The 14,623-nt window shown below is 37.7% G+C and overlaps 1 protein-coding gene across 1 annotated transcript; it reads left to right on the forward strand.

Annotated features, from left to right (window-relative positions):
- The first annotated feature begins 233 nt into the window (after positions 1 to 233).
- Positions 234 to 10,060, forward strand: LOC146157302 (transmembrane protein 209-like). The gene is made up of 14 exons (XM_083387748.1): positions 234 to 505; positions 1,024 to 1,214; positions 2,066 to 2,213; positions 2,789 to 2,903; positions 3,421 to 3,523; positions 3,845 to 3,934; positions 4,508 to 4,605; positions 4,923 to 5,000; positions 5,343 to 5,495; positions 6,243 to 6,375; positions 7,125 to 7,278; positions 7,930 to 8,086; positions 8,734 to 8,807; positions 9,847 to 10,060. Exons 1-14 carry the CDS (start codon positions 345 to 347, stop codon positions 9,947 to 9,949), a joined length of 1,758 nt encoding a protein of 585 aa, XP_083243874.1. The 5' UTR covers positions 234 to 344; the 3' UTR covers positions 9,950 to 10,060.
- The last annotated feature ends 4,563 nt before the right edge of the window (positions 10,061 to 14,623 follow it).

The raw sequence follows: 14,623 nt of genomic DNA on the forward strand, positions 1-14,623 counted from the left end.
AATACGTTTATGTCGTCGCATAGTCTAAGTGGCTTATTGTTATGCTCAAAAACAATATTTTGTAAGCCCTTACCACTTAAAGTAACAGAATATCAACTGTTAAACTCATAAGTCTATAAATATTTTCCAGTTAAAAAATGTTAGACCGTTTTTGTGTCGCGTGTCGCTGTGTCGCGTTTCGTTTTATAGCCGCGAAGTTCATTTGTAAGATTTTTTGTAATTGTGGAGTTTCCTAGTGGTGATGTTTTAACAGAAAAATCAAGTGCTACCTATTTCCTGTCACTGGCTTTGCAAAAATAGGTTTGCACACCACTGTATAACGGCCTTTGCCTTTTGCAAAAAACATGGCGTTTTCTACGCCTCCTCGCAAAATTATGGAGGCCGGAAAAGTAAGTCCGATTGTGAAGCAGACAGCACAGCAAAAGACCCATATCGTAAATTCGCGAAGTCTTTACACCTGGTCCGCCGTAAACCTGGTCGCAGCAGTTCTCCTTTTTTGTGAATTGTAAGTAACCATTATCCAATCTATTTATAGCCTGTTGATTTTGGTAACTAGGCAAAGTTAAGGCTGCAGAAGTTTGAAACAAAACCGTGCGTTTTGTGGCCACGGTAGAAAAGATGTATTTTATTATAGATTTAAAAAACAATTGTTAATGTCATTAGGTGTGCACACAAGTTGCTTTAAATATTTGGCACTTGTCTAGAATCCTTCCACATTTAGTTTAACACTTAACGAAACAAGTTGTCAAAGTGTAAATTGCAAGACAGCATAAATATGTAAGAATAAACATGATAATACTTGATCCACTCAAACCCAAATGCTAATTCTCACCCTTACCCAAATATTGTTAGGAATATAAACCCCAGACAAAAATGTGGTAGGATTCTAGGTCAGCGCCGTGTTTTATTATTTTAAAAAACAATTGTTAATGTCTTTCGGTTTGCACATAACTTTCTTTAAATACTGCCACAGAATGCAGACTGGTCTCTTTATATAACACATATTTCTTTTTCAAATCACAGCTACTTCAAACACATTGAAGCCATTCTTCACATGCAAAGCACACTGCTGTACTCCTGCATTCTAGCGTTGGCAGTTCTCTTCACACTGAATGCTCTGGTAGACTTCATTCAGGCTGTCAATGCTTCATTTTCCATGCAGCCGGTATTTTTGTCCTCTGATCAAAAAAGGCTAATGGGCATATCTAATTCAGGTGAGTGCCTTTAGCGATTGGAGTTGTGTTGCTATGTGTGCGTAGGTGTGACCCGACAGCTGCTTAAGTCTACTATACAGTCCTTGTATGTATCTGACCCCAAAGGAACAGTTCGCTGAAAATACCAGTACTTAACTTTTTGAACTCTAGACAAGAGTCACTTCACTCAGTTGATATTGCTCTATGAGTATATTCTTAATTCAATCCCAATACACATGATGCAGTGATTCAAGCCACTAGTTCAGTGTTTCTCAGCCTTTTATGGATGGCGGCCCCCCTTAGAAATAATAAATAGATTACAGCACCCCTACAAGATTTTTTCAGGGGTAATTCACTAGAATCTCACAATAAACGGAACTGGAGCAACACACATCAACTCTACACAACGTAGGAAGCTGTATTGATTTATTCCATTCTAATCTTACACAAACTTGTGTTAAAGTTGAGCACAAATCAGATTCTTAAGAGATTCTCAAATATCTCTCTGCACCCTTAAGCATTAGAAATGGCACCCAAACCCGGTTGAAAACCACTGTGCTAGTTTAATGAATTGTGAAATGCAGAGACCATTTGCTTCTTTTTCAAGTTAGTAGACACAGGTCACTTCTATTATGACGAGTTGACGACATTCTTAAATGCAACGCAGTCAGGAAATGTAGGGAATATTATCTTACATGGCTACAGTGCCAAAATGGTATATACCTTTTTATAAAAAAACATCTCACATTTACAGTTGCAGATATGTATATATTGTTGTGGAGTCAGTTATATATTACAATTTGTGAATCCATTTCCATTTAAATAAAAAAGCTGTGTCAGGCCAGTCAACAAATTTTCGTTTACTTTTCTAGATCCTAACTTTTCAACAATTTCACCGCAAGCAAGCCAGAAGCCCGCAACTGTGACAGCCCAGCCTCACAAAACACCAAGCCTTCTGAACTTGGTGAGACCAATCCAACAAAGCAGCACACCTGTATCTGCTGATAGACTTAACTCCAGGTGTGTAAAAGATGTTTACATATTTTTCATTTCTTTGTCCGTTACATGTTTTCATTTCTTTTAAGCTATATCATATAAATGTAATATAGATGTATATTACATTTTGTTAGCTTTTGAATTTGAATAATTATTTTCAAAAGTCTGTTATAAAATAAAGCATGTAGATTATAATTACGTTTTGTTGTTATTGACAAAATGAGGAACCTTAGATGTATTAGCTTTTCAAAAATTAAGAAAACTGCAAAAAAAGTGTTTTTTATTACACTGATTCTGGTTGCAAATGTGGGTGATCTTTAGATAACAACTTGAAATAAGAAAAACTTTGCTTTAGAAAGACATTAAATTAGTACAATATTTATATCAATATACCTTTAGAAATAGCAGAGGTTTGAGATTTAAAAATTGGACTAAATGTATAATTTTTGTGATATAAACATGAATAAACAGGAGCAAAATTTGTAAGTGGTAGTAATTTGACCATAATCCTTGGATATCCAAATAATTGTTGTCAGACACTTGATTTGCCTTTACCAGCGCAACTACAGCATTATATTCATGTGTTTTTGTTATTCCAGTCACTCCCCATCTCCCAGCTCATCATTCCACACAACTACAGGAACACCCGCCTACCAGGGAAACGTAACGGGTGCCTCACAATACTCTCCACACTTTGACCATTCCTACAATAAGGTGGTGGAATATTACAGCTAATATTTACTTTACAGCTGTTTAAAATGTGTGCATAACTCGTTTAATGAAATCAGGGGTATCACAAACATAATTATCCAATCCTAATGATAGACTTTTGTACCCTTACAGATATATTAGTAGGATAAAGTATCAAGTTTATTTTTCATTTTATAGCCAATTAAGCTTTTGTGCTTAACATTTTGAAAGAAATTTAGGATTATGCAATTGTTGATATAAGACATTTCTACCCTTACTGATATAGTAGTTTGATTAGTATCAAGTTTATTGTTCACTTTATAGCCAATTAGGCTTTTGTACTTAACATTTTGAAAGAAATTTAGGACCATGCAAATGTTGACATAAGACTTTTATTACACTTGCATTGTTAGCATTCAAACATTCACTTTGCAATCAAGTGTACATTTTGTGCATAATGTTTTCAATTACATTTGAGTTTACTAACAACAAAACAACCTCATTATTTTTTTCATGGTTAATTGCCTGTTGTTATCAACAGACTAGTCCCATCGGCCACAGTCTTGATGCCAGCAGTTTTCTAGACTCATCTGGTGGAAGCCCATTTCTTCGTCATAGACGCTCCCCAATGGTTAATTCGCCATGTGAGGATTATTTTTTGTTGTATTTTTTAATATTCCCAACCTTATGAAAATAATCTGTAGATTGCTGTATATTAAAGGGCCTAAATGTAAAGTTAGATATTCTTTTAACTTTCTTGTTTTAGTCAAAGTCAGTCATTGATAAGTTCTAGTCTTTTAAAAGGAAAATATAATTCGCAACAAAGTAGGGCATCGTTAGTCTCTTAATTCGAATGAAGCTTAAAGTTGGATTTTACTACTTTTATATTGGCTGCTTTTTCCCGAAGGATAACTTTCAAAAGTCTGCCTTTTCCCCTTGAGGAAACTTTTATTTTTATGTTGCAGTGTCCAGCGATGATTTTATCACTGACAAGAAAACTTTGAACAACTACCTTAAATCTCAGTTTGAGCGAGACCAAAGCAAGGCACACCTTTGTAAGATTTTGCAAGATTCGAGTATATCAAAAGATTTTTTGTTAGCTGCTGGCATGAGTAGTGTTAAATTTCAGTTTAAGATATTATTTTCTTTATGAAAACCTAGTAGTAACTTGTATTACTTTTTATTAACATATTCCCCTTCCTTTTTATAGCATTGAATATTTGGGTGTGGGGATGTTCAATATTATCGGATTGCATCCAATACCCAATGCTAACTGGTAGTAACAATACTCATCAGATACACGGCTGGTATTGGTGCTGATCTCACACCTAATAAATATACGAATTTCAGTGATGATTTTCGATCGAAAACACTGAAACGGTAAATTTATTAAAACATAGTATGTTGGCAACTGGTGGCAACTGAACTTCTTAACTCCAATACAAATTGTAGCCTAAAAACCTGTAAAAAAAATAATTTTGAATGTTTTAGCATAGCATGACGTCATTTGGTATCGTTAGCATCATGATACTTTTTGCCCAAATATTAAGTATTGTTATTGGATTAACAGTTTTGGCATCCCTAACTGAATGCCGTGTTTATTACTAATTGCAAGTTTTTTTGTGCAGATGGAATTGATGGGTCTCCGAGTGGCAACCAGGGTTACTGGAGCTTCAATTCAAGCCTTCACGATTACGGGGGAGAACTTAGCAAGAATGTCTACCAGGTTTATATACATTGCTTTGGTTTTACGGGTTGTAACTAATAAATATACTGCAGTTTTGTTTCATGGTTTACCACTTAAAGCTGTGCATTTAATCTGGTATAAGCGATTTAAAAGTAAGAAAATTTAAAGCAACAAATTCCATTGTTGAATTTAAATGCTGGTGTAGTATATAGTTTTTATGCGTTTTTATTTATTTATTTATTTTTTGATTGGTGTAACTGTAGTATATAGTTTTTATGCGTTTTACCTAAATGCCTTGTTTTCCAAAAAAATCATAAACATTTGTCGGTTTTCTAAATCTCATTATTTTGTTTCAGTTGTCGACAAGATCCCCAAAGTCTCCAACAAGAAGCAAGAACAACAAAGACGACCCTTCCAAGATTGCTGCTTTGGAGGTTTACATAGTTATAGACCACATCTGATTCTTTCTGTGTTAAAATTGAACGAATAGGTTCAAATCATGTTAAGGTCTATTAAGGCTTGGTTGGATTTGCTAAACAAAACTAAATTACAATTTCGGTGGATACTAATGTCCAACATTCTTACTTTTGATAACTTATTTTCTTGTACTGAAATGCTCAATATAGGGATCAACGAGCTCAACTTCAAAGTAGACAAAAAACTAAAAAGAGCATGATTTAATAGCAGGGCTACCAAGCCAATAGCCCCCTTTTACATGGTAAACATAGTTGAGCACCAAGGTTAACCGTTAATTCCTGCTCTTTCGTCCGCAATAGTACTGGACCCAGGCAGGTGTTGATTCGGCCTGTCTTGTGGAGTGGATAGGCAGACTGCGCCGTTGGATTACTATCACCGTGCTAAGGGGAATCGTGAAGGAAATCAACAAGATAAACGAGCAACTGAAGCACCTTGGTTGTCCCGAAGTACAGGTGATAGTCAAAAATCCGTTTTTTAAGCATTGTTTTTTCCGCCATAGATCGCAATGCATTTTAATCCTTAGCACAGTGGTTCTCAACCGGGGTACCGCAGCGCCCTGGTACGGCAATTCTAATCGTCAATGTTTTTTCCGACATGTTTCAAGTTGATTGTGTTGTTCCAGTTGCATTTATAGTGGCATTTTAGTAAAATAGTCAACGAAAAATTCCAGTGGGGTGCCTAAAATCTATTTATTTTTTCTGAGGGGTGACGTAAGCCTTAAAAGGTTGAGAACCACTGCCTTATCACGTAAGAGATGCCATATGTGACGCATACAATAAGTTGTGCAAGAAATGGATGAAAAGGCGCCAATGTTTTTTGCCATACTTTGTGACCCTACAATGTTAAAACGTACCAACGTTCTATAAAATACCTAACACCTTAAGTATTGAGAAATGCAAACTAAGGAAAATAATTAGATCATTGTCCGCAAAACAACCTTTAAAAATGACCAATAATACATAGACGTATACTGACAGACTATATTCATATCAATATTCAACTTTCAGTTTCTATTTTCTTGTTTATATGCCCGCTAAATTTTTCCTAGTAGCAAGCACTTTTCCTATATTTATGACTACCTAGTCGAACCAGCAAAAAGCAGACAGATATGTTATAAATGTAGGATTGCTAGGAGTAGTCATGGCCACTTACGTAAAACGGGCCGTTAACGTGCTTGCGTTGATATTGTTATTCCACAGATTGGCGAGTCTAGTCTGAGCGCTCTTAGGCAAATCCAGCAAAGCAAGACAAGCCAGATCCCGAAACTGACCTGGATGCTTCCCTACCTGGAGGTCACTCCAAACCAGGAATATCTCGTCGACAGAATCCGAAGTAAGTGGTCTGTGTGTACCTTTCATTAAATTATATGGTGCTGTAGATCTCCTTTAATGTCAGATTGCTTGTGCTAACCGTTGTAGCAAGCAATGATGTATTGGTTGTTTCTCGACTTGCTTTCCTCTGAGCCCGTCAGTTGGTAGAGCGATGATCCCGATGTGGCCGGAGGTCGAGTTCAAACCTTACTACAGACAGACTAGTTGTTTTTCTAGCCTGCCTTGCTCGCGATCGATCATTGAGTGAAAGATTTGGTTAGTCTGCGATAGCTTCCTGTGTACATAGCCTGGTTTAGAATATTAACCAGCAAACACCTACTAGTGATTTGAGGAAGGTTGAAGGCCGATTTTGACAGGAACAACTACTGTTCTGACCGGTTTTCGAATTTAGGTTACGTCCTATGGCAAAAACAATAATGTATAACCGTTTAAAACATCTTAAAAAACTTAATATATAGTTTAGAAATAAAAAAATGTTTTTTCATTACCCGTTTAGTTTTGGTAGGCAACCTTTAAAATAGTCTTACTCGTTTTAACAAACTTAAAAAACTGCTTTAGAACGCAAATTTAGCTAGTATTGGTTCTTTTGCCCACTTTATTTTGAAACAACCAACCACAGTTTAGTTATATCTAAACCAAACAAAACAAGTTCCGCTTGTCAAGCACTAACCACAGTTGGAAAGTCTCTTGCAAACTAATGTAAGACAACAGTGTTTTCCCAGTTAACTAATCTTTCGCTTGTATTTTCAGCACTGGCTTCGGGCGGTTACATGAGCGAGTATCGCTGGGACAAGGGCGGTTCGGTCCAGGGACGTGAGTGGACTGACGAAGTACTCACCGACTCGGCCCTGGTCATCCACATGTTCTGCACCTACATGGACACACACATGCCCCCACACCCAAGGTAAAGTGGGAAATATCTACATTTCGATACCCCTAGGGTGACACCCGCCTGCCCCCCCCCCCCCCTCACCCAATATAAGCTGATAACTACCTACTTATGTAGGTTGGATTAGATACCCAAAGGTCTCCACATCGGAAACAAGGTTATACCCACCACATCATGCTCCCAAAACTGAGCAATTAACTCCCAATGCGGCTAATTTAACCGCATGATACAATGGTTATCGCCTAATATGCACCTACAACTAGGCTAAAGCTAGTACCTTAACTACGGAAGGAAAAATGTCATAATACCCATACCTAAGTCAAAGTTACCCGCAAAACACACCATCTAACGCCCGACTCCAAAGAAACTGTATTAAAAACACTCTTTAATTACTCGTTTTCAGGGATTACTCGTTGGCCAAAAGTTAAACGTGTATATTGCGGGCAAAATGTATTTCCTAACATTCCTAAGCAATAACCACCTTGGTTCTTGGTTTACTTTACAACTTGCCATCTATAAAGTGATTGCAGCCCTGGTTCAATTGAAACAACTCCAGCGATCTATATAATCGAAAGTGTTTTTCGACGTTTTAAACAATAAAAACAGACAGGTTGAAACCGTTGAGCATTGCAGCATAGAACCACCCTTATAAATTCCGCTTTCAAGGTACCCCGACGGTAAGACCTTTACGTCCCAGTTCTTCGTCCAGTCTCCCTCTAAGGCCACTCCTGGCAGTGACGTCAAGATGCAGATCTTCCAGTCCAAGTTCCATCCTCCCCACTACCAGCTGCTCACCTCAGAAACCACCTACAACCCGCCGCCGGTACGTAACCCCACTTAGTGGCGACTATGTTTGTTATGGCTCTGTCGCTAGGTGGAGGAAATGCGCTGCTGTGTTTCACATAAAAAGTGTTGTGGTCTGACTTCTCTTTGAATGCGACCATATTTTTCAGGGTTGCTTTAAGTGTATTTATGTTATGTCTAGCTGATGTTCTGTGTCATTGAAATAAAAATGTCGTGATTTTTTTGTAAACTATTTTTGTTGTTCTGAGTTTTGACCATGTCATTTATATTGTTTTGTTTGCTAGCTATGTTAAACAAACGTAGAGTGATCAAATTTAAGGTCCAAAAAAAGCTTCAAGTTTCTTTAAATGTCTTTGAATTTTTGATTTCATAAAATTATGTGGCAACTGGGTTTCACCTTTAATTTATATTATGGCGAACTTTAAACTTGAATGAAGATTATTTACTGGCAAAAAATGCATTAGATACTACACACTTATAAGTTAACAATCGGATAAGAAAACACTGTCGCACCTATAAACAAACATGTTTACAAAGCCTTTATAAACAAAGCTATTTGAATACGGTAAAAGCTTGTTGATTTTCCGAATTAACTGTCAATAATTTTAATTTTTTTAATTGAAATTGTGACTTAAGGGTTTTAGGTAACGCTTGTTAATTTTCCAGGGCCGACACAACCTGTTCGCCACCCTACTCCTGTTCTTCCATTGGATCAAGACCAAGGAATCCTCAATGCTCGGGTAAGTGGTTACGGCTTACTTAGCGTGGCGTTCAACCCAAAATCACCGATTTAGAGAAAGGCGTATTGTGGAAACACTTAATAACAGCAGTTGTTTTTGATGCCTAAACAACGAAGAACATGCGATTGATTTAAAACCGTTAACAGTGTATTTTTTTTAGTTTCCATAGTTTAAACTACTTAATTATTCGTATATCTTCTAGTTTCATGTAATCAACGTTAGCTTAGGCCGCTGTTTGTGCCAAAAAGTAGCCCGACAAATAAGGCTTAGACATTTCGCTGAAAGCCTTCGCCTTTGCCACAAGCTTCATTTCAGATCGATATAAGATCACGCTAAGCGGCCTGCGATAGTGCCAAATCTAGTAGAGACGCTAATTTCGACCTCTTTCGCTTTTATTAAGCATTGAGCGTCCAACCAAAATCGACACTAAGTTGATTGCGACGTAAATTCTCCCTAAGTATGCAAAGCGCTTCATCCATTACGATGATTGGTCTAATCCACTCTTGCCGACATTTAGTGTTAGGCCGTCCCTTTTTAGTAAGTTTTTTGTCAGTTTAACTTATCCAGTATTGTTGATTTTTTTTTTTGAATGTTAAAACTCGTAGTTATGTGTTATAATTTCGAGAATTTTAGCAACTGTATTAAATTGTAATATCACTTAGATTTGAATCTTGTTGTTTTATATGGCGAATTTAAGCAGGATTGTTTGTTGCGTATCATATTTTCTTTATTCTGTAAAATCGTAGAAACTATCCTACTCGTAATAAATTCAGTTGGCTGTACAAGAAAATATCTTAAACATAAAACTTAAAGGTAAATAAATCTAAAAAACGACACATGGTTTTACACACGTTATAACCACGAGAAAAAAAGTTACAAACAGAATTAACATATCACCTGCTCGTTTTTTTTGTTTGTTTTTTAAGTGTTAAAAAAAAAGATTAAAAGTGTCGTGCGTTTTTGGAAGATCCTGGGCCTAAGAAATTTCAGGGGCTCTGTGCTCCGTATTAAACATTCACCCAACTTTACCGCTATTCAGGCAAGTCAATCTCGGTCTGAGCGGAATCAACATTCTTTCCGTCATCGAACCGGTGACCCGGATTCACGATGACGTCACAATGGCATCGCGCGCCAAAGATTGACAACGACGACGACCAAGCCTTTTCTGTGGAGCCCGAGCACCACCCGAACTCTTCCTTTATTTTGCGTCTCACGACGAAGAAAAAGCTCCCTTCCTGTGTTTTTTGCACAACACACACTTCGTTTTTTTTTAGTTTTGGGTTTTTGGCCGAAATTCGTTGAACTGATTACGTTTCTTCTTTTTTTTCAATAAAGTGCTGGTGACTTCGTTGCTTTACCTATTGGTGTGAAAATGTGTTTTGTTTTAAGATGCTTTTTGTATGTTTGACAGTAGCCTGTAGTTCGCGACATACATAGAAATTAAATGCCTAAAGGATAGGATAGGATTTTATTTTTAAAGAACTAATGAAGGCAGAAATATTCGAAGAATTTATAAGGGTAGAAATGTTTGAAGTCAATACTTACACAGGAACATTGGTATCATGAAACTCTGAGTTTATTGCGTTAAGTTACACCAACGCCTACAGGTTTATTTGGGGCGACTGTTTGATTTGAAATAATGCGTAACAACTTCTCAAGGGTTCTTTTTGAACTTATAAAAGTAAGACTGATTTAAACAACTTTCCTTCGATTTCAAATTTTCTACTTGGGAAGTATATTTTTTTGAAAAAGTCAAGGTATTTGGGGGGCTCTAAGTGCCCACGTGGTTGTTTCTGTAAAATTCCAGTTCAAGTTCTGCGGCCATCACACGATTTATTGCGAACTGACAATAACGACTGTACAGTTGGACAACAAAAGCACCCTCAAACCGCAGCTGCCATGTAATCTCTGGCGAGACAACTTCGCAACTCAGACCTTGCCTCTTCAGGCTACAGCACACAATAGTGGGATACACACAAGCAGTGCTAGCGCACACAACTGCACCACAACATATTTGACCGCAGCGACCTTGCTTTTGTTGAAGTGTCGGCCTTTATAAGGGTTTCCTCGCGAATTCTGTGTGTGGCTTTTTCACCGACACAAGGCGATGATCATTAAAATGTAACTTCAGCCGCTGCAAGATTTTGGCGAGCCTTGTGCACGAATCGGCGAAGTTTTAGCCGCCGAAACGTCAAAAATAGTTTGATTTTGAGCGATGGAAGCAAATTCGAGATTACTCGACTTGTGTTAAGCAAGTGTAGCGTAATTAACCTTTAAAATGTTTTTCTGTTAACCAAATTTAAACGACAAAACGACCTTTTCATGAGTAGTTTTTGGAATATGGTCTTCCAAAAAAAACTTTTTCTGCTATGTTCGACTAAACGCAAATTGTTATTCTTTAAAAATTGCGTTACGAAATCTTATTAAGTGGTTTATAAAGTTGTACCACATTCCACTTTTAAAATCATCAGCAAAAATACAAATATAACGATTCCGCATTTTCTTTAATTTTTTGCAAGGCACCTATTTGGCTATTTTAACATTAAACTAAAACAACATTTTACAACGGCCTTAAGCAAGTTTAATTAGTACAGACCCTTAAAAATAAGAAAATTTGGTTATCACTCTTTGATTGCTTGACAATTGACACATTCGTCGTTTGTTGTCATCGGTTATAACTTGAGGGGCAAATTCACACGGAAATGGTAGAACTTCTTTTTTCAATAGTGATGATTGATAACATAATAAATTCCCACATTTGGTTTAACCACGCAAAATCCAGGTAGATTTTGCAAATTATCCTGCTTATTGCAGCGGTTATCGATTTACAAACGCGAGCAGTCAATCGCCATTTAGAATTCAACTGGTAAATATTCTATTTAACCTAGGCGACGCCGGGTATTTCGTCTAGTGTTTTGATAAAGCCAACATAAAGATGGCGTTTTAGTAAGGCGCCTAACCTAAACGCAGCAATTACTGTTTCCCCCCTCGTGTTTTAACATTCCTCGCACCCAATTTAGGTGATAAAGGCGTCAAGACAGGCAACAAGTTAAACCATAGGGAGTAACTAAAACCAAAGCGCGGCGAATTACCGAGATTGGTGGCTTTGATGTGGATCGAAAGCATGCCCAAGGCAAGGTGGAATACACGATAATAAATCGGGCAAAGCGTGATGCCGGCTTGTCGCGATTTGCAGCAGATTTATCGACGCCCCGCTGCTTGATAACATCGCGGGACATCACAACGGCTGCTTTCAGCATGTGCGGCTGTGCTTAAGTTGAACAAGGCCTGCTGATAGCAGGTTCAGACGCTTTTTACATATTATGATTTCGAAAACAGTGTTGTAATGCCTTAAGTCAATAACTGACTAAAATAAACTTTAGTCACTGTTTTCAAATGACTTGACTTAAGTATTTCGGTCTAAATGTCTTTCAGACAGAACGAATGGACTTGACCTAAGTCAGTTGGTTAAATTGTGGGACACGGGATTAGTTTGTTTAGTTGAAGCTTCTGACTCTCGTTTTAAGGTTGCTTGAAGGTTGCGTGCGTATAACTCGTTAGCCAACCACAATACTTCTGGAGATTATTAATTGTATTATCTGATAAGCGAACACCCAGTTGAAACTATAAAAGGCGGACAATCAACACTGTTGACAACACAGCGCTGTGAACCGCACAACACGTTAACTGAGAAGAGGTCCTGTTAACAAGCGGATAGCGGCCTTTAAGTAGCCACAGACAATCGAACTGCTGACCGCCGAGATAATCGCGGAACAGCACATTTAGCATTTACACTTTGGTGCGAGTAAACAATAAATCTGGGGCATAAGCCGTTACAGCGTATATTGCACAATAAACACAAAATCTCTTAGTCGGTAAATAGCCGTGCGCTACAAAATGACTGGACTTGAACTTAAGTCATTTACGAAAATGACTTGACTAATATTGAAGTGCTTTAATTGAATATTTTTTTTAGCATTTGGTTATTTTCGTAATTACGTAAAACTATGAAGTTGCTACTTGTTTCGTTTTTGTTGTTTGCTTTGCGAAATGTTATTCCGAATATATTTTTTTGTTCAGTAGAAAGAGAGTGGCCCAAATAATAGATAAAAGATTCATTCTTTTATTAGCAAACGTTTCGGCAATTTCTTTTGCCATCATCATCTTTTATCTATTATTTGGGCCACTCTCTTTCTACTGAAGATAATCAACAGATCCGTGTTTAGTGTTCCTAATTTGATTTTGTAAGTTTACCATTATTTTGAACGACAGTGTCGTCAGATTTGATTACTACGGCAATAACCTGGACTGGAACTTCACTGAGATAACTGGTGACTGGACTCGAACTCGAATTATTTAAAAAAATAACTTGACTTTGACTTGGCTTTTGCAAATGACTTGACTGAACCACGAGTAGTTAAAAAAAAATTTGATCGGGCAATAGTGTTTTGTTTTCTCGTATTCGACAAAACCTGCCTTTGTCATTGAACACTTTATAGGTCACCACAGCAAATAATCTTAAAGTCAATTTGGCCAGACAAGTTATTATTAATGTCAAAGAGGCTTAAAATTTCACAAATCTAGCCGCTTTTACAAACCTCGTCGCTTAAAACTAAATGAAAAAGTTTACAATGGAAAAAAGTTCGTAAATTTTATGATGTTTAAACTGAGTTCAGTTCTAATAAAAATACCCCCCTAGGAAAGCAAAAATTGTGGCCAAATAAAATAAATGTGGTCGTAAGTGACAAAACGACACGTTTTGCAGAAACATGGAATTGAACTCAATGTTGCAGACGATTCTATCCCATAGGCCGCAGATAGGTTTAACGGGTATAGTGTTTAAGTCCAGTCTAATAAGTTAAGACAGTCAAAAGCCGCCTCAAACGTCATTGTATACGAACAACAGCAACAGTGTCGACCGGCACAAACATATCGTTTAGTTGGCGGCGACCTTCGCTTGGGAAACTTTCACACGAGAAAGAAAACTTTCGCAAGGGTTTCGGATTAGCGGGGTTCGCACGCAGCCCCAGGGGACCCCGAAAATCGCCTTTTACCCAGCGTTTGACACGATCGGCCGACCCCGTTCACATCTTGGGTAACAAACCCCGAAAAAAATATTCCCTTTCTAACAGCAGCGGGCGCATCGACCACCGGGCGCAAAAATCAAACCCTAGACGCCGCAAATCCCCACCGTGGCGGCCCCGGGCCACGAGGGTTCACCACCACCCCCAAGCCCCCCACAACACGGGCGACAGCCCCAGGGGTAATCGTAGACGCGTGGTAATCGCCCCGGCAACTTTCGAGCTCTGACGGAATTCGTTAATCTTCGTGTTCCTTAAGCTAACCTTGATGAGAACGGTGTTGTACAGTGGAGAGGGAGTGCTGTGTAAAACACTATTTAGTTCGCTGGAACAGAGCTTCCCAAACTGGGGTTTTACGACCCTGCTGGTAGTTTTAAAGGTGATGTGTAGGTCTACATAAATATCGCACTCATAGTTGTCGATATGCACGAATCCACAACTGAATAGCTTACTTCTGCTAAAGCATAATTTAGTTTGGAACAGTATATTAGTGATATCACTGATGATGGCATGAGCATTTGCCGAAACGTTTGAATAATAAAGCATGTCGTTTTTTATGTCTATTTGGGCCGTTATTTTCGCCATTAAACTTTTATTGTTTTGTAATAGGCCTTTCACATGCTTTTACAGCAGATATAGCTACTACAGCCCGCAACTGATTTTTAATAAAACTTTTTCAAGCAAAAAGGGGGCTTATCTTTTTTTATTTTAAAAAATTTATTGAATGAATAACAC

The sequence above is a fragment of the Ascidiella aspersa genome, chromosome 4, assembly GCF_963924565.1.
Source record: "Ascidiella aspersa chromosome 4, kaAscAspe10.2, whole genome shotgun sequence".
NCBI lineage: Eukaryota > Metazoa > Chordata > Ascidiacea > Phlebobranchia > Ascidiidae > Ascidiella > Ascidiella aspersa.

What these genes read in the sequence shown, in the direction of transcription:
- LOC146157302 (XM_083387748.1), top strand. Translation starts at nt 345, where the DNA reads ATGGCGTTTTCTACGCCTCCTCGCAAAATTATGGAGGCCGGAAAAGTA. An exon ending in TCTCGTCGACAGAATCCGAA is followed by an intron (nt 6,376 to 7,124) that starts GTAAGTGGTCTG and finishes TTGTATTTTCAG; the next exon opens with CACTGGCTTCGGGCGGTTAC. An exon ending in AAGGAATCCTCAATGCTCGG is followed by an intron (nt 8,808 to 9,846) that starts GTAAGTGGTTAC and finishes ACCGCTATTCAG; the next exon opens with GCAAGTCAATCTCGGTCTGA.